Source organism: Pungitius pungitius, chromosome 16 (genome assembly GCF_949316345.1).
Source record: "Pungitius pungitius chromosome 16, fPunPun2.1, whole genome shotgun sequence".
Taxonomy (NCBI): Eukaryota; Metazoa; Chordata; class Actinopteri; order Perciformes; family Gasterosteidae; genus Pungitius; species Pungitius pungitius.
The window spans coordinates 8,714,243-8,733,741 of record NC_084915.1 but is presented as its reverse complement, the minus strand read 5'-3'; the positions used below and the strand labels follow the sequence as shown (position 1 = coordinate 8,733,741).

The window sequence follows — 19,499 nt, the reverse complement described above, 5'->3', positions numbered from 1 at the left end:
CTTTTCTACATTTGCCAGCCAGAAGCAGATTCAGGCCACTGAGTAAATCCAGCAAAACAACTCATTTGAAATAAAACAAATGAATAATGAATGGGGTTTTTTGTGGAAAAGACACTGTCAGCTACCCTTGTGTTCCATATTAAGCGTGAAAAGAATTTCTTAAATGCTACACATTATCTCCTTTAATGTCAGACTGCTGTCATTTCTGTGGTCTAATTACACGATTTCATTAAATGCCTATTAATGTGGTTTGATCACAACTTTATTGAGGAATCATTTTACAGCGGAAGTTTGTTCTTGTTGCACAATTATGACAAAAGAAAATATTTAAGAAAAGAACAATTCTCACTACAAAAAGAATACTGAAAGAAAGACAACGTAAAGGACCAAGTGACCCTTCTAAAAGAAGTCCATGTCGTCTGGAGCATCCAGGTCACGGTATTCGACAATGTTGCGTGGATCCCCGCGTGACATTCTGAGGTGGTCGGGGTGCAAGAGACAAACAAAAGATCAGAGAAAGAAGAAAAGAAATAATCATAAAAACATGGTTAAAAATCTTCCAAAAAGCAAAAAATACATAGGTCCCACGTACGGTGGTCTCACCTGAGGTTGCGTGGCTTCCCGAGGTAGCCACCTTGTCCGCGGAAGTTGTCATAGTTGCCTCTGCCTCCTCCATATTGGTTGGGAGGGTATGGGGGTCCACCTGTTGGGGAAAAAAAAGACTCAAAATCAGTTGGAAACTAGTGGGCTAATAGGACAAAAACATATACCCTGCAGTTCAAAAAAAAAAAAAAAAAAAAGGACAGTCAGAGAACATACCACCATAGCCCATCAGTGGTGGGCGAGGCTGTGCAAAGCCCATCGGACCCTGAGGACCTTGAGGACCTTGAGGAGGAAATGGCATGGTGGGAGAAAGCAGACCTGTAGGGCCAAACCAACCAAACAAAAAGAGGTCATGTTATTGTGATTGCTTATTTAAGCCCTGTGCATTACCGCGAACCCATTCATTTATTCTCTCTTTTTAAAGTATTACAATCCTTTATCACTAGTATGAATTTTGCTTAGGTAGAAATGTTGTGTCAACCCTGACCTGGACCTGGAAGAGGAGGAAGTTTCATCTCAGGCAGTGACGGTCTCTTGGCATCCATCAGGAAATTATTGAAAAACTCCACTTCCTTTTTCACTTCATCAATCTTGTCCCCGTGTTTGTTCAGAATGTGCTTTCGTACAAATTCAGGACCCTAGAAATTAGTTTTAAATGCAAAAAGATCTCAGCATCAAGTTAAAAACAAAGCAGTGAAACCCTGAATGACAACGTAGTATGAATGAATCAGTGAATGCAAACTTTGAAGAGATTTAGTGTAACTTTAGATATCACCTCACCACGTGCTCCCCTGGATACTTGGTCCAACAAGCGCTTACCTTAAATTTCTTGCCACTTAGTGGGCAGAGCCATTTGTCCTTCCCCAACTCTTGAGTGTTGGCATTCACAAACTTCTCAACCTCGTCCTCGGGGTCCTTGCGGCCCATCTTTCCTGCTTCTTCCTCAGAGAGGATTTCTTTTAAACTAAACAAAGGACTCAGCTTCTCCTCCATCATTTTTTGCCATTGTTGCACTGTCAGAAAAAAGCGCAGTGAAATAATTATGCATTTTGATCCCAGCGCAGTTTAAATGGCCTGAATCCCAAAGCTGGACTTTCAGTTTTCTCTTATTTTAGTGTATTTTGTGTCCCTAACAAATTTAGGGGAAAAGGCTGACCTTCTCCATGTGTGATGCGGTTAGGAGGGATGGGTCCACGGACGTGGATCATGCCACAGCGATTAGGCATTTCATCCTCGCTGGGATATTCACAGGTGTTGTAGTAGTCGATTGAATGCACAATACGCAAATACAAGATCAGACGATCCAAAACCTGGAAAAAGGCAGATGCAAACTTGAAAACACGGCATTTGTTTGTGATAGTAGTAGCTAAATTAAACAATCTGCTATCAAAAGAAGGGCTAGAAATATACATACAACTTACAAGACATTTTCCTGATGGAGAACTGTACTTCATTTTAAAAAAGGTATGCGTACTACTCGTATTACTGCGAGAGTCAAACCTTGGCGAGTTTGTCGTCCTTCTCCACAGTCGTCTCGGTCGGGTTCCCCTCCTTGACGCTCTCCTCTGAGCCCATCCCGCTGCCGGAGCCCAGGAGCTCCTCCTCCTCAGCACTTACCTCCTCTATCAGGTAATCTGTGATGTTCTTCAAGATGGGGTTCTGAGCCGGTAGCTTTTGAACCACACACAAACGCAGCGTTCAGTTAGAGTGAGATCACTGGCGAACCGTCAGGACTGACTGCCGACCGGTGGCGTACCTCTGTGCTCTCCCTGTGCCTCTCCCCCTGGGACTTAACATTCCACAGTTCTCCTTTGTCGTCCAAGGCGTGAATGAGTTTGGCCGCCTGCTTGATGTCGTTGCGCAGCACCTGCTTGTGCTGAGTGATGCCATTAACGTTACGCACCCTGCGGGCCAGGTCCCTGTTCACGCCTGGTGCCAGTTCACAGTCACGCAGCTGTTAAAAGGCAAGAGCGCACAACTGAGTTCTATTTAGGAGATTAGTACTATAAACAGGTGCAGAGGCTTCTCTGATGCACAATTAATTTCAATATTTTGAGATAAATGTAGATAATCTTGTTTTTTGTTTGTTTTATATGAAATAAATGGTCAAATTATTTCAAGATAAAACAAAAAGGAAAACAATGTCGTGAGCCATTTTAAATGACAATAAATGGCCAACAACAATCATTGTTAACTCCACACAGAAAACGACTCAAGACGAATTAAAGAACACCTGCAGCGAAGTTTTGAAACATACTATGCTGCATATTATAGTCTCTTGTAAATAGTAATGTAAATAGCTGAGCCCGGCAAACTTACCCGAATATTCTGAAGGTTCCAGCAAACCTCTTTGATGTTGACGCTACGGTCAAACGTAACCCAGCAACGTCTGAAAAACCTGCAACAGCCCAGTGTGTGACTAAATGAATCCCACAATCCTACTTGATGGATCAAGAAGTTAAACGAATACGTTTGTTTATTTTTTTACCAACCTGCGCTCTGGATGGGGGTCCGACAAGCACACACGCAGAAAGCCAGGGTACCGCCTGCAGAGCTAAGAAAGAAAAAAAATAAAAGCAAATTGAGTTGTAAACAAAGACATACTGCCCTTCAGTGATTCTATACAGCCCAGTTCATTTAAACCAGCCATCCGCCATCTGTGCTCAACTCACAGCAACAATCTCAGCTCTTGAAATGGTGGGAGCGATGCTCCTCATGAACAGGGAGCAGGTCCTGTGGAGAGGCCGTGGCCTGGGGGAGTCATCTTTGGGTTTCTTTTCCTCCTTGTTGTCTACTTCCGCATTCTCCTTCGGTTTCCCCTCTTAATCATCGTTGAAGATACGAGAGAAAATTGTTTAAAAAAAAAAAAAAAGAACACCAAGAAAGAACTGACACTGGGAATTTCACTCCTCACCTTCAACCTCCTCTTCCTCATCCTCATCCTTGTCTTCCTTCTTCACAGGTTTATCAGAGCAGTTTGAATTAGAGTCAGAGTCAGAGTCACTCTCTGAAGCACTGGCTTCATCGTCGCTGTCTCCGCTGCGCTTCCTCTTTCTTCTCGGCTGAAAAAAGAAAATGAGAACAATGAGGGCATTCTGTTTAATGTTTGGCTCTCGTTAGCAAATCATTATAATAATGGAAGCAACACTCACTTTCTTGGGTTCAGGCATTTCTTCTTTGGCAGCTTCTTTCTCTGCCTCCTCCTTCACAACCTCCCCTACTGCTGCAGAAGGGGCGGCTCTTTCTGTGCTGGCAGAGTCGCTCTCCTCCTGTGGCACAGCTTGCGGTCAGCACAGAGATCTCTACTGCCTGGTGAAGACTCGCAGGGAACAATACATACCTTCTCATTTTTATCTTTCTCTACCAAAGGCTTGCGATCGCCGTCTAAGGACTTGGGATCCTCTCTCTTGGGAGGTTCAGCGCCGGCTGCAACGGCCGCCGACCTCTCCCTTTCCTCCTCCTCTTCAGACGGCAGGTCCAAGATGCGAAGATCATGATCCGTCCCTCCCTCCATCTTTATTACGGCTGAAGCACACAAGAGGGTACACGGTTCACGATAACACTCATAACAGGGGCTTTTTTCTTAGGTGTCAGCCAGTTATTAAAGCATCACCTGCGTCCAGAACCTTAATGATGGCTGGTGTCTGTTCAATGTCCAGGGAGACATTATCAAACCAGCTGTTCTCCATCAGGAACATGAAGACATTCAGGCGGTTGTGCAGGCCACTCTGGGCCTCTGCCCTCAGCCGGCTGGCCTCATCTGGGTGATACTTGGACTTAAACCTGTGTCCAGAGTCAGGGTCCACAAAAAAGTTGGGAGGGGATGACGGGGTTGGGATGAACATGAAAAAGTTAGAACAAAAATCTATATCATAGATCTATATTACAACTGTGTCATAAGATACCAGTAGCATGATGCAGAAACATGATTGATATGCAGTTACAAATTCACTGTTTACCATACGTTCAACAAAAAATACATTCATATCGTTTGTTGGGAATTAAATTATCACTACAGACGATCATGATTAAAATTGGGATTTCTGTATTTTGCGTAGCCTAGTTCTTGTGTTAGGTCATTCGGTGTATGCATGTCTTGACTTTGTGGTTGTGAAAGCTAATTACTGTACATCTGAAGAAATTAACTCACCAAAAAATAAGGAAAAAAAACACAAGATTATGAAATGAAGCATTCACATTCAGCATTTCACATTAAAAATGTTGATCATTGAGTGGACTACAGTTACCTTTTTCTCTGCCAGTTTATTAACAAATATATACAGAGAGGGGTCTCTTCTGTGAAAATGCGCTCCACTTCACCCCAATGGTGTGTCTGTATACACACAAATTCGGTTTTGGGATTCGATTTGTTCCGAACAAAAAAGAGAAAGTAGCGTGGAAAAACATAAAAGAAAAAAAATCTCCATGCGCGAAAAGACTACTTGACCTGTCTATCTAAAATGCCTGGTACTGTGTGTCTAGGAGCAACTGCATTGTGCGCAGTGCATGCCCTTGCTGTCTAAGACTGATTCCTGCGGATGAGCTCCACTTTTTCTCATCTTCGAAAAACCGTCGTCAACGTAGTAGTGGGAAGGGAAGAAAAAGGGGGTTATGGCAAAAACAGTTTGAACAATTGTGCGTGATACCTGTGAAACAAGTGTAATAAGCATTAACAGGCATTTACAACTGTGAATCTTGAAACACTAATTAGGAAAAAAGAAAATCCACCCAAACAATGAGGATGACTTTTTTGGCCAAGCTACATGTAAATAACCAAAAAAGCAGACGAATAAATATTTCGGATACTTTTAGTACTGAAATGAAAAGTGCTTTTATAGATTTACTGCACAGCATCTGGGCTGTTATACTGCTTAAGATATACTTTATGTTTTAATCCATTTAGTCAAACAGGTATGAAGCCATATGTTCAAATTCTTATAATACATTTATTATCAAATTAAACAATTATATGTGCACTACGGTTCCATTTGGGTTGATTTTCTCTTATAAACTACAAGTGTGAACTAAGTAATTGGTAAAAAATATATTGCCAGCCCCGATTGGAAACTTAAACGTGCCAAAAAGCACTTAAGTAGAGCTACAGTATTATCTTGTCAGGGTTGTTACAACTCTGACTATTTTTCATTAAATCAATATAAATACCTGTTTCCCCTCATACACCTACCCTTGGACCAGACCCATACTGTTAGATTGTTATCAAAAACAATTATCTTATGTCATAATGAGAAACTGTAAAACGTTGATGACAATTACACATTAAATGACAGTATTAAAAGCTACTACTAAGTTCATAATTAGTAAAGGCAATGGATTTCGTACCACTCTTCATCTTTATGAGCCAAAAAGAAGTCCTGCATCTGCTGCCGGCGGAAGTCGATCTTGTACTCATTGTAGCGCTTCACGGCTTCCGTCTCGTCCACTGAATCATCCAAGGACAACAGGAACTCTTTAAAACTCTTCATTATGGGAGGGGGTGGACCTAAATCCATGTCATGGATGTTACCGAGCCTAATGAAAAAGACACACAAGTCAGATTGAGTTTTTGGAGGGCAAACAAAAGTGGGTTTATGTCTCAAACTCACTTAACCGTGATTCCATTACTCACCTCGCCTGAATAGGGATGCCATGATGAGGCTGCATGAGGTGCAAGTCAGGATGACCCCAGTGCTGTGGCGGGCCATAGCTTGGCCCTCCACCACCGCCGCCACCACCGCCACCACCACCACCGCCCCCACCGCCGCCATAACCTAAGTCGTACCCCCCACGGTAAGGCTCTCCACCATGGTCATCCCTATCAGGGACAGACAAAAGAGCATAAGAACAACAGATAACAGATGCAAAAATGGTTGTTGATATTATTTCTGTGGGTTATCTCACCAGTCTCTTCTCATGCGTTTCTGCTGGGGACTCATGTCGTGTCTGGGCGGGCTGAATCTCTCTCTACGACCTCTGTCATAATCCCGGTACTCTCCGCGGCTACGTCGTTCTCTACCCCTATCCCACTCCCTGGCAAATTCAAGCAACAAGCATTTAAATTAAACAAAGTTTCCAAACCATCAGAATGAGCTGGCATTAGGGAGCCACCGTTTATTTGCGTTTTCTAAGTCAGGTGGAGTTGAGATGTCTGCATGTGCATTAGCTAAATCCTGTTAGACAGATAGTCCTCTGGGGTTTGCCACATCTCTGCCTCACCTGTCGTTCCAGTCATCTCTGCGCCGGTCTTCTCTCTCTCTCGAGCGGTCGTAGTCACTTCTCTCGCGTCGGAACTTGTCCCGTCTCCTGCGATCGTACTCATCGTCACTGTCTCCCATCTCCGAGAAACAAGAGATACACGGTCAAATTAAGTAGGCGCGTTTTGCTATGATAGGATTGTTGTTAACATGACCGAAAGCGCAAAGCAAAGAATCGCGTAAACGTTTAGGACCTTTGACGTTATTATTTGAGACAAGGAGCCTGCTGGTAGACAAGCACGCACGCTATTAACAGATAATTAACTACATGGAAAGTATTCCCATTCCTGCGTATATCTGCTTTTGATCTGGTAATGATTGACCCTGTGGTTGTATCGATCTATAATGTGGAGAAAATCTAGCTCAAGTTAAATGAGCGTGCAAGGATATTGTTCCACAAGGCTAGCGACTTATGGAAGTCCGTGTCTTCCACAAACACATTTACTATTAGAGGCTGACATACCAATCACCAACGACAGTGAGATGAGAAAGCTGATATGGAAAAAGGTTTGGATTCTCAACTAGAAACAAGGGGGGAAGTTACTGTAGTGTGGGTTAGTAAACGTTAGCTAAAGGGGTGGGTTAGCTAACGCTAGCTAAATAGGCTACGTTAGCTAACGCTAGCTAATATCCTGTTAGCTAACGCTAGCTAAAGAGCTAGGTTAGCTTATTTTAGCTGTGGAAAAAACACCCTAGTCTATTTCAAGTAATATACTATTCTGCTAAATACGAGAAGGACCGGGCTTGTGTTAGTTTGTCCAACATTTATACAATACAAACGAGCACATTGATACCTTTAAAACAACGTTAGTATCTTCTCGGTGCGTGATCTTCACCTGCTTTTTCTTTTCTTGCTCTTTGTCTTCTTCTACATGTAATCAGGCCGTAGCAGAAAACAAAACGGGTCATTACTGCCCCCAGCGGTAAGAATTGCGGATCGGAATTGGATTATATTTCTCCCAAACTGTCTGCAAAATTAAATTAAAAAATAAATCAATGTTTCCTTTTGGAATTAAAGTGTTGTCACTAGTTAAAAATGTTTTAACCCTCGGAGCTTTTTTAAACGTGTACAATATTGGAATACCCTTCTCACAGGTGTTGTTGCGTTTTAAGATGCTAAATGTAATAATTGCTGGTGATGCAAACCTTTGTGGAGTGAAGATAATCCTCCGGTGCTCTGACGGTGCTCGTCCCTGAGCTCCTGTGCTGCGTCGACCAGTTGCCAGATACCAGTGTTTCCACTGTAGGTTCACAGCTACAGGGGGTCGGCATGGGGTTGAGGTCCAGAAAACTGTTTGGTTGACCGGGAGGGTAATAATAATCTGGTAGGGGGAAACACTGGATGTACACTGTACATATTTTGAGATACTCGTAAGATTTGAGATATTAAGACTCAATTATAAATCAATAAAGCTGCTCATAGAATAACAAAATTATGCAGCTACCAAGCTGATTATGTCTATTTTACAATACAAACTGTTTCAGACAAAGATCTTGTAGTAGCCTGTGAATTCATGAATCCCATCCGTAGACTCAAGAGGGACTGCCAAAAGCCAGCATTAAATATTTAAATCACACTTTTTCATGTATGCTTTTCCATTAAGTTAAATGATATCTCTATCTTAAAACAATATTCCCACGTCTCTGCATTGAAGTGGTTGCTGTAATCATTCTCACATATTAACATTTATCTAAATATAATATAAGGCTTCAGCATTTAGAGTTAGTCCAATAAAAAGGACTTGAGGACAGAATGAATGAATTGTCCAATTTTGTGGCTGAATCTCTGACATCTTGTACTCAAAACACCTTTGGAATTTGGAACCCCTTGTTTTTTAATGTCTGCATAGCATTTAACATCCTCCAAACTGAATGTTAACAGCAGACCAGTGGCATTGTGGGACAGGCGTAAAAAGAAAATACACAGTACAAGAGTTTGGTATTTGAACAATATTTTATTAGAACTCATACTATTACATTTTACTTTCATAATCCAATAAACTGCTAAGTACGTCCTTTTTTGTGGTTTTCTTTGTCCTCGCTCTGTACTTTAACTGGTGCCTCATATAATCCTGGATCAGTTGTGGCCACTCTTGAGTTTCCTCCAGGATAAATTCAGATTTCACTCGTTGTGGGAAGGTGCGGCCATCCCGGGATCCAAATTCAAAGTCTCCTGCGGGTCCTCCATTGGCATCCAAACGACTGGAGATAAGGTGTGGTTTGTAAGAACTATCCCAAAAAACCTATCAACATGTAAACAATTATTACTTTCTCTTGATTTGGCATAACAAAATGAGAACACATTTTAGGAATAAAAAGGGCAAACGTAACCATTTAAACTGGGTAGAAAGTCATGCAATTTGCTTTTGATTTATGTTATGTAAGATGTTATGGAACAAATAATAAATCTAGCATTTTCAGTAATGAGCGTCAGGTAGCCAAGTCAAATCAAAGGGATGGATAAAATTAAAAAATGTCTACCATACCTCGTTGTTGTCTTGCGGAGCTTCACTGGAATCAAGCCGCACCAATGAAGATACAGTTAAAAATAGCAAGAAAGAAGAGTAGGACAGCAGCGATGCAGGCATCTTTTCTTATGACTGCATATAACGCAAAGAGGGAAGGTCCAAATATTTATAATGACTTTAACCCAAAATGCAGCAAGGAAAAAGCAAACTTGAGGTTCTGTGCTAGGAATAACTCTTCATAGGTTCATTTACTTCAGAGACTCATTTATGTTATGTCTATTACAACCCAAATCCACATGCATGGAACAAACTTAAAGAAACACATCGGCCTACGCATTCCACAATCCAGCCAATGCCTCTGCCGCTCACACACACCGATAGGGAGAACGTTCATTCAGCTCAAATGTGAATAGCCTTTTCTTCAAAGCAGCAGGTGACATGATTATGGGAACACGAAATAGTGAAAATGAAAAGACGCGGAGCTCGTTAGGAGGGATTAAAGGATTGAATGAATCAACTGTGGGAAGTCTTAATCACGTTAACACCTAAAAGCAGGAAACTACCTACACATATCAATGCTATGAGCCTGTTTTTGTATTGATTTGACATTCTGACATTAATCAGAAAACTTGTGAAAAGAAACACATTTGACGTGTACATTTTACGCAAAAAAACCCACTATACCACTATTAAAATATTGGTTAAGTTAGAAATAAGACATATTTAAGAACATAAGGATAGGGTTAATCATATTCACTGATGAGGGAAAAAGAACGTGAAGCATTAAATTCAGCAGGGTGTCCATGCTAATTAGACCAACGGCAGTACGAACATCGACCTGCAATTATGTGCCAGAACCTTTTCTGCGGTGAGCCACACTTTTACAAAAGATTAGTTTTTTATTATTACGAAAGAACCCCATTTACGTCTGAGCTCACTGGGGTCAAAAGGTGGAGAAGTTAGTGGAAGTAAATATAAAACTATAAATCCTTATTCCTCTTAATGGAGAGGATTTCATCGTATAACTTTTTTTGAGAAATTATACTTTTTCCTGAATATCAGCGTTCAAACCTATTGAGTTGTGTTTTTCAAAAAGGTAGAACATGTGCACAAAATATAACAATTTAGTAAAATACTCATTTTAATTGCATAAATATTTGACCTGAGAACAGTGAGAAGTAATTTTTTTCACTTGGATTTTTTTTTTTTCGACCAATTCCAGCTGACAAATGTAGAAATAGCATATTTAGAAATATAGTACTTTCAGAAATTCAGGTAGCCTATAGGTAAGTAGACCTTCTGTAAACTATGTTTTTTTTAAGTAGACCAATACTTTCAAGTACATTCAGAACATTGGTTATTTTTTCAGACGTGGACTTAGTTACCCTGGTCCTTAAACCAGTCATCTGGTGCAGTGTGGGTTGGGTGTGGGTCCTCGTACGTCCACGCTAGCTGCTAATTGTTTTGCGTTGAGGTGATACTTGAGGCTCGATGTGAATTCCTTGTTGCACAACTTGCACACAACCACGCTCTTATCGACGCTTCCATCCATGTGTTTATTATAATAAGATTTCCCATTCACGGGGCCACCCGACACGGTCTCGTCAGCTTCTTCGTTCATGTTCACTGTGGTTTGTTGTTGTCTGAAGTCATGAACGCTAGTTGGTGCTCCAGTATAATCGGTCCTCCGAAACTTATCCAGTGAGAAACGTTCCGCGGTGCAAAAAATAAGTGTAAAATGCGTAAAATTTTTAATGTGTTATTTTTTGTGTAATTAATTAATTACACAAAAAATAACACGTAGGATGCTGTACACGTAGGACGCTGCAAGAAAATTGTTTTTTTAAACCCTAAACAAAAAGTGACAAGAAAGTCCCATTTCAATATCATTTAATCTTCCACAAATCAAACATTAGATGCAGTTTCATGGACTGTGTTCAGACATCCTACCGATTCTCAAACTTGCCCTATACATGAAAATCATACTTGACTGTACATTTATAATCAAAGTGTGATAGACAGAGCCCATTCTAAAAGAAGAAGAATAATAATTTGGGGATTACATTTTTCATTTATCTCTAAAATGGAGACATATAGGAGCAAAAAAGGGAAATGCACAGTACCCATAAGGGAAGGAAAAAAACATTCTATTTTTCCAAGCGAGTAATGCTAACCCGTCCCAACCAATTGCTAATAGAGTTATGTCATCAGAAAATCTAAAAGATGGAATGTTATGATTTGGGAGTCCCACAGATTTCTTAAACAATGAATGCAACTCACAGAAGCCATCAACAGAATGTGAACAAATCCTAAGCAGTGTTTCCTCTGTGATCATTTGCTGTTGTGTTGTTCGGGGGAAGTGTTCTCTCCTACGTGGTAAAGGTCAAAGCTGTTATACATTTTCAAATTAATAATATTTCCTAGTTACCCTAAATTTAAATGACCAATTTCCAATTTCCAGCCAGTGGTGGAGCAAAGAAAAAGCACAGGAGAAACACTGGTCTCATTTGTATAATCCCGTCTAGGTGAATAGGGTGTAAGTGGGTAAGTTTGACCTTTGCTTAATAATATCTACAAACTGTAAGGTAATAAACAGTACAAATAAAAATATGAAAATACCATGTTGGATCCATGTATCAACCCTGTGCATATATTTGGAGCAGCAAAAATAGTTTCTCTTACAAATTAAGACAAGGATTTCATCCATGTCGTTTTATGAAATAGAGAAACAAAAAAAAGCATCTAGTTTGAAAGCAGCATCAAAAATGAATATGCAAATGGCCCCTTTCTGAGCTACCTTTCTGTATTATTACTATCGCATTAAACATGTGGAAACAAGGCTCTCTATCTTGTTGATCATTTTGAAAAGAAAAGTGGAGCAGATTTACATACAGGGGAACAAAATCAAATATTGCTAACCATGTGTTAAATTCACAAGAGATAAACAAAAGGAGTGTGACATCTTTCCCTTCAATTTCCAAACAGTTATCAACATGTACAAGAAGGCCAATGTAAGGCAATGCTCCTTTTCCTAAAAACACATCCAGGGTCCCCCCATTCAAACTGTTATCATTCGGTCTATATACAAATTGGGGGGGAAAAAGCCATTCAAAATTAAATCAAGCTACATTTTACTGGTTCAAATAGGTGAAATAATTTAAAAAGGACAAACCCTTTCAATTATTGGTTTGTTATTTATTTACAATACGGACTGACCATCCATTGGTTAATAAAAACCTGAGTTTGTTCAACTTGACAAACCGGATAAAGCTAAACATATTTTCCAAAAAAAAATCCAAAAATCCTCAATAACAATTTAAAAGCAGCAGAAATGTGTAACATCTTTGTGATAATCTACTATTGCGTTGTTAACTATGGGAATAATATGACATTTCAAAAAAAGGAAATGTAGCTAAACAAATGTCAGAGAGTTACGGGTATTAAAAGATGATCATTTCCCCTTCACGTGCACATTCTTAGAAAGGAAAAGATGCAAAACAAATTAAAAAATACGTAAAACTATTATGATTAAGACAACAGAGAAACCTTCAAACTACACTAACCTCACCTTATCCGTACATACAGTACCACCTTAAAGCGAGGGTAGTGCAGTTCGAAGCACTACAAACCCCACCTTATCCGTACATACAGTACATACAGTACCACCTTAAGAACCAACAAGTGTTCCGTTTAGTAACACAGTCTGAACCTCACACGCTTATTTATACAGAACATTAGATTCACGACACCCATTTCTTTTGTGCAGCACTAGTGTTTATGTCACCTGCCGTGGTCAAGTCACAAATTAAAACATGCATTAAGAAAGGGGGGGGGGGGGTCTACAGAGATATGTAGGAGCCCAGGAATGAGTGTGCGTGATGGGGTTTGCTCAATAGTGCATTTTGGTGAAACTCATCAATGCACAGGCTTCATGTGCTTTGTCGCTAGCAAGCAGACCTCCTCTGGTTAGTGTGGAAAAAAAACTTGGTTTACATAAATGTCGAGCTAACCACAAATCTCTCAAACTATTAAAATGCACAGTGTGATAGCCCGTCTGACGACACAAAGAGCCCCTTCAGATAAAACTAAGTAATCTCATTGCAGCTATGTTCCAGCCATCAGATCTCAACGCCATCCCTACCGATGAGCTGAGTGGTGTCGTCGTCGTCATCATCAGTGTGCGGCCTGTACTCCACCGCCTCATCGCTTTCGGAGTCTGTGTCCTCCGGAGGGGAGTGGTAGCCTTCATAGCCCAGGATGGGTGAGTCGCAGAGTGCGGGGGAGACGAGGCACTGGGCAGTAGTGGTGGCTGAATAGGCCCCTGGGCTCCGCGACGGAGACCCCGGGTTGGATGGTCGAAGCAGAGGCGTGCGCTCCGTGTCCACTTGGCCGCCTGTTCCTTCTTCCTCGCCGCGTCCTCCAGCTTCTTCCTCAGAATCAGACTCCGAGTGCTCTGTGTTGCTCCGAGTGACGCGCTGTTTGCACACTGGACACGTCTTCTTGGTCTGTGTGAGCCAGGGGTCCACACACTTGCAGTGGTAGGCTAAAAAAAGCAGAGAGAGGCAGTGAGCAAAAAGGTCTGCAGTGAAGGAGGAAATTGGCCATTTTTTAAGTTTGGAGGAAACCGGATGAAGTTGTTTATGAAAATGCTGATCCCTTGAAGTACAATCTCACTTTTGAAAAGTAACAAGTTAAGAGAACAAATGTTGAACAGCAAAAAGGGCACATTCATGTACATCATGTTTAAATACTATAAAGTAGTGGTAGATGTACACGATCAGTCGAGGCAATTCTGAAATCACAATAAGACCACATAATATTTACCATGTGAACAAGGTAAAACTCGCAGCTTGTCTCCTTCTTCATAATCATCGAGACAGATTGCACACAAATCATAGTCGTCCCCTACAACAGAGGAGAAAAGCTTTAATAATTCAAATTTTGTGCATGTTATGTTGCACAAAAACCTTTTCTGTAATTAAGAAGCGTCACAGATTTCACATTTCAAATTCCCACGGAAAAATGTGATTCTCAATATTCTTATAAACAATGAAGTAACGGTGAAAACGGTTACCTTTGCAGAACCGGTGTGTTGGGATCCGCTTCAATTGTTCCTTAGACAAACGATTTTTCCTTATTCTTTTTCTGTACTGAGCACATCGTATGATCTGAATCGAACAAGGGAAAGTGTTACTGATGATATCAGGACTACACTGGCACTAAACATGAACAGATGGTTTTGTTTTCCTAAGTTCCTGCAATACTTCACTGGTTATAGTAAGAAGGTAAGAAGCTTATTTGGCTCTAGCTTTGTTGAAAGATCACTATTTAAAATGAAAAGCAGCCAATTCATGTCTGGCCTCTACTAAGAATCGGCTGCAAAGTAAATTAACACCCAGGGAAGCGTCGCATCAAATGAGTACTCACCAAGACGACACACATCACAAGAATGATCATGCCAACTACTCCAGTGAAGGGAATTAGGTAGTACGAGAGTGGAAAAGCAAACTGCGGCTTGAGGATCACGTAGGCCCTGCAGATACCAGCATTACCATAAGCACTCGGACAAAAAGGTCAATACATTATGGAATGGTCTGATGACCTTTAATTAGTTATTTACCCTTGCTCTGGAATTATAAAATTCCTGAGGATTTGGGAAGCGTAGTAGCTGGTGAATACAGACGGGATTTCAATTTCCTCCGCAATAGTGTCTAGAAAATAAAGAAAAAACATTTTTAGACAGTGTTGATTGTGTAAGTTTTTAAAAAGAAATGTACATTTTATAAAAATAAATTTACCATTGCTGTAGTTCATATTAATAATCTTGTCTGAGTACATGTTGTGAATGATGGCAGCACTGTACCCAGCTTGCTGTGCATGCAAGACCTGAAAATCAGATCCTCATATTAGACCAGTTCGCCTTACGGAGACCAAAACATACTCAAAAGCCACTTAAACATTACTGACCTTTATATCGAAATTGCATTCATAGCGTCTAATAAGAGCGATGAATTTGGTGGTGTTTGCATCAAAGGACGGTGGCAGTGGAGGAGGAGGGTCTATTGCTGTACAGCCATTGAGTGGACGGGTCACCGTCAAAACCCCCTTTCACAAACACACAAAAAATCATTTAAAGGACTATAACCAATGGTTTCAGGTATGCACCATTTCCCTGTTACTCTGCTCTCACCATTAGTCCATCCTTAGGAAGAGGGGAGCCAAAAAAGGCAGGCAGGTCTTCAAACAACATGGAGGTCATATTGCTATAATGCTGCAAAAACAATGTATGTATAAGAACGGACATAAACTCCAGAAGAATCCAAGGAATCATATTTATAGTTGAAGTTTGAAGATAACTCACAGCATAGATGTAGGCCTGTGTGGGTGATGGAACCAGCATGCTGCAGAAAACCACTACAAGGACACTAAATCGAGCTCCTGCGCACCACACGCCGTGGTGAGCCATCTTTGGTCGCTCACAATCGCACTAAGCTGTAAAAGAAAGGACAGTAACACATCACAATCTGTAGTGACTAATCCGTGATGGGGCCTTCAGATTGAAACTAATCAAGCTGTTACAGCCTTGCATTAACATACTAAAGCTTATAAACAATTCAGATGGTACCATTTCCATTTCAAATGTACCTTTGGTATGTTAAAGAAGGAATAGAAAACTAGTTCAACAGCAGGCATTAACATGTACTATTGTCATGGAATAGCAGGGCAAACCTTAGCCGAACACTTTTAAAAGGGGTTTCAATTCGTGAGAATACAAATGTTCCATCGATCATGTAGTTGTATTAAATTGGGTCTTCACAGGTTTGCAGAGAAATCTTAATCATCTGCAAAGCAAGAACTGTACTGTAATATATGTAGTTATCTGCAGTTGGTGCGACAAATCAGTCAAGTGGTTGAGCTCAAGTTGAAGATAAGTGATAAGAAGGATAAGTGGGGCTTATAAGAACAAATGCAACTTAAAGATATGTTTAAACAGAGCAACATGCAAACGATTTCAGGATAACCAGTTACAGAGATTGTAAACAGCCGAATGCTCAACAAATTATTAACACATCTGTGGACATGTTCACGTGGTCTCGGGCCTGTCCCGTAAGCACGCAGTGAGTTGAGGAATCATCTGCTGCGGTTGCTTTTTTGTTTTACAATGCTAGTCCTGTACCATTAGCTAGCAAATGTTGTACTCTTGAAAAAACGGAACTACTGCTCCTAAAGACACGCGATTAAGCGAATAATAGTTAAAAGTAGCCTAAAACTCGCACCGTCCTTAACATTCAGCTTAGTTTGGCCTTCAAGTATTGTAAACACACAAAAAAATACATCAGAACATAATAAAAGTTATCGGGAAGTGTTACTGAGTGAAGCTAACTTAACGTTAGTTAGCGACAAACCTCGGTGTCCTGCGATTATCGGCTCCGTGGAGATTGTGATGTAACGTTAAACCCAGTAGTCTCACCTGCCTTTCTCACATGTCACCATGAAACAACGATTAACGACGACTGTGTATTATTCAAAGCATCGAGCTACTTTCTGGATAACCGTCGCAATGCAACCAAAAACGGCCAAAACGGAGAGATTAACGTTAGCCGACGTTTAGCTAACACCAGCAAAGAGCAGTTTGACTAAACGGTACTTGACAGAGTGCTGCCTTCTTTGCAGCACATCGTGTCATACACAATACGGAGTATATGAATTTAAAATGTGTTTGTCTGTGGTAAAGGAGATACGTTACGTTGCCTGTGGGACCAGATTTCCGAAGTACCGTTAGCTCGCTGCTAGGTTTGTTTGTTGTGCTTCTTGCTCTGCGGCTCTTCTTCGTGTTCTGATCACTCACCAGTTTACTGAGCCACAGCGCCACCATCGGCCACAACGACGAACAGCATCAAAGCGAGTGCCCGCGAGGCTGCTTCTTTGGCTCAATCCTTCCTTATTCTTCTTTAAAAAAAAAGAATGATTCCATTATTACTAGCAATACACACATACATATACATATAATTTGCATTCATGCCCCCCTGATTCCCTCAGCTGATTCCTCATCATATCTCTCTGTATCTCATACTACGACATAACTACATGCTCAACTGACTCCACTTCCTTCACACATTCCTTCATTCCTTCCTTCAGTGTTTTGTTTAGTGTACAATGGCCCAACTTTAACCCTGTCCTCATTGTTTCCTGCCTATCAAGCCTGTGTACTGCCTACCCTTGTAACTGCTACGGATGTCTCTCGTTCTCCTCTCTGTCCCACCTTTCTTGCCGTTGATTTTCCCTGACTATTTATTCTCGTAGCTGACTGAAGGACTTTGTACAGTAAATCTTGATGGATGCTCGAATAACAAGACTTTATACTTGTTAGGGTTTAAGATGAGCAGTAGTATATCAACACTTTTTCCTGTTTCTTTTACCCATCGAAGTGCAATCAGCAGTGCCCGATCCCGATCGCCCCATTAAGGTTTTAAATGGTTGAGTATAAAAGTTTGTAGGGTTTGAAATGGTATACTAATGGAACAGCACTCTGCTGCAACATATCCCACCCCCAGTGAAAACTAATGTATATATATACATATACAGTATACTGTATATATATATATATATATATTTATATTATATAATATAATATAATGCAATGTAAGTCGCTTTGGATAAAAGCTACAGTAAAATGACATGTAATGTAATATGAATGTACAATTATTTATTTCATACCATTTACTCCCCGGTTTTATTGTTTCCAGGCTTTTCATAACAGGCTCAAACCTTTTGCCAGAAAGCCCACAAACACTCAACGATTTGACAAGTCTGTTTGTCTGTAAGGGTGGAGATTGTGATTAAGCCTAATAATGGATACATTTATTGATTTAAGTAGGCTATGTGAGAAGGTTTTGATGAAAAGAATAATAAGAAAAAAAGAAATAACGCAACAATCCTTTTATCATTTGAAAATTGAAATCACAAGGAAAGACACGCACCTTTTCATTCAACTTTCCAGTCTAGTCACGGTTAGATAGTATTGATTTCATTTGAAGTGCTCCAATTAAATCCCCCTCGCCCCAGTTAGACCCCTGTAGCTCCAACATGTTACTGATGCAGCTCAGTAGGTCTACACCTGGCTGCTGGGAGAGCACAACACACTATTCTTCACCAGAGCTTAATACAGCTCAGTGCGTTGTCATTTTATAATTAAAAATGTCTTTTCACATTTTTGATTCAGATGAAATTAGATTTGTGTGAACTAGAGGGTGCCCTGTAAGTATCTCTCAATCCCTGGAAAAATATGTATGTTATAAGAATGCTGAATACCATGAATCAACTAAATAGATGTGTGGATGCAGATAGTTAATAAGCAATGACACATTGTGACAGATTCATATATTTTCTACTTTGAGCATACATTATTTGCTTTGATCCATCATGCAGGGGCCAACAACAGTGAACTGCATGGCAATATATCTGTTTGAATTTGATATTACTGGTTTATTAGAAAACACTATAAACTCATTTTGGTCTGATGAAAAGATCAACCCATATATATTTAGGTTATATTTTTGCATTACATCTAAGATGATGTACTGATGGTGAAACATAAAGATCAATCAGTGGCTATTTTGCACAGAAGGAGTGTGGTTCACTCACTGGTGTAAAGAATGCAGCTCGAATTGGCCTGTTATTGTTTATTGTACATCCCAAGTTCTTCTTCCAAAAAGACATGCAGCTAATTCAATTAGAACAACTGCTGTTAGACGGTATTTGTCACATAAGTTCCAGCCTTTCTATCCTACAACATATGTTTAGTGTGTAAATTGTTTTTCAATTATTTAGACAAGTAAACCAAAGTTATATGTACAAATTACGAAACAAGCAAGAACATTTAAAGTCATTTTTTACTCCTCCTCAGCCATTTCAACTACAAAGCAACATTAAAGATACAAGCCGTTGATTTAATATTGCGTCATTTGCGTTGTTACATCTTGTAAAAAGCCAGATTTGATCCTTCACAACAACATCTGTCAATTACATCTTAGAGCTTTACAAATCTGCTGAAGCAAAGAGGGACCAGGCGTTCCTAGGACAAGGCATTCTGCTCTCATAGGAAATGAGACACACAGCACCTGGGAATAAACAAGTAACAACGTAATCAGATCAGCATTGACAATTAAATACGTTC

The 19,499-nt window shown here is 40.3% G+C and overlaps 2 protein-coding genes across 6 annotated transcripts; both read right to left on the bottom strand.

Annotated features, from left to right (window-relative positions):
- Nucleotides 1–244: 244 nt before the first annotated feature.
- Nucleotides 245–7,784, bottom strand: srrt (serrate RNA effector molecule homolog (Arabidopsis)). Of its 3 annotated transcripts, none has more exons than XM_037468106.2 (20): nt 7,649–7,784; nt 6,817–6,935; nt 6,502–6,630; nt 6,230–6,415; nt 5,944–6,132; nt 4,217–4,386; nt 3,944–4,128; nt 3,756–3,872; nt 3,518–3,665; nt 3,276–3,424; nt 3,096–3,157; nt 2,923–3,001; nt 2,360–2,557; nt 2,104–2,274; nt 1,760–1,913; nt 1,423–1,616; nt 1,091–1,241; nt 820–921; nt 593–703; nt 245–475 (listed from the first exon to the last, which is right to left on the bottom strand). In XM_037468106.2, the coding sequence occupies exons 2-19, from the start codon at nt 6,933–6,935 to the stop codon at nt 600–602; spliced, it is 2,607 nt and encodes an 868-aa protein (XP_037324003.2). In that variant the 5' UTR covers nt 7,649–7,784; the 3' UTR covers nt 245–475; nt 593–599. The 3 variants fall into 3 exon arrangements, with proteins under 3 accessions (XP_037324003.2, XP_037324001.2, XP_062414255.1); XM_037468104.2 differs by having other exon boundaries at nt 604–703; XM_062558271.1 differs by having other exon boundaries at nt 7,691–7,759.
- Nucleotides 7,785–11,195: 3,411 nt separating this feature from the next.
- Nucleotides 11,196–17,198, bottom strand: rnf167 (ring finger protein 167). 3 transcript variants are annotated; one of them, XM_037468108.2, is made up of 10 exons: nt 17,070–17,198; nt 15,684–15,814; nt 15,513–15,593; nt 15,290–15,427; nt 15,121–15,208; nt 14,943–15,033; nt 14,750–14,855; nt 14,397–14,490; nt 14,147–14,227; nt 11,196–13,865 (listed from the first exon to the last, which is right to left on the bottom strand). In XM_037468108.2, exons 2-10 carry the CDS (start codon nt 15,786–15,788, stop codon nt 13,441–13,443), a joined length of 1,209 nt encoding a protein of 402 aa, XP_037324005.1. In that variant the 5' UTR covers nt 15,789–15,814; nt 17,070–17,198; the 3' UTR covers nt 11,196–13,440. The 3 variants fall into 3 exon arrangements, with proteins under 3 accessions (XP_037324005.1, XP_037324007.1, XP_037324006.1); XM_037468110.2 differs by having other exon boundaries at nt 17,100–17,182; XM_037468109.2 differs by lacking the exon at nt 17,070–17,198 and adding an exon at nt 16,729–17,052.
- Between the last annotated feature and the right edge of the window lie 2,301 nt (nt 17,199–19,499).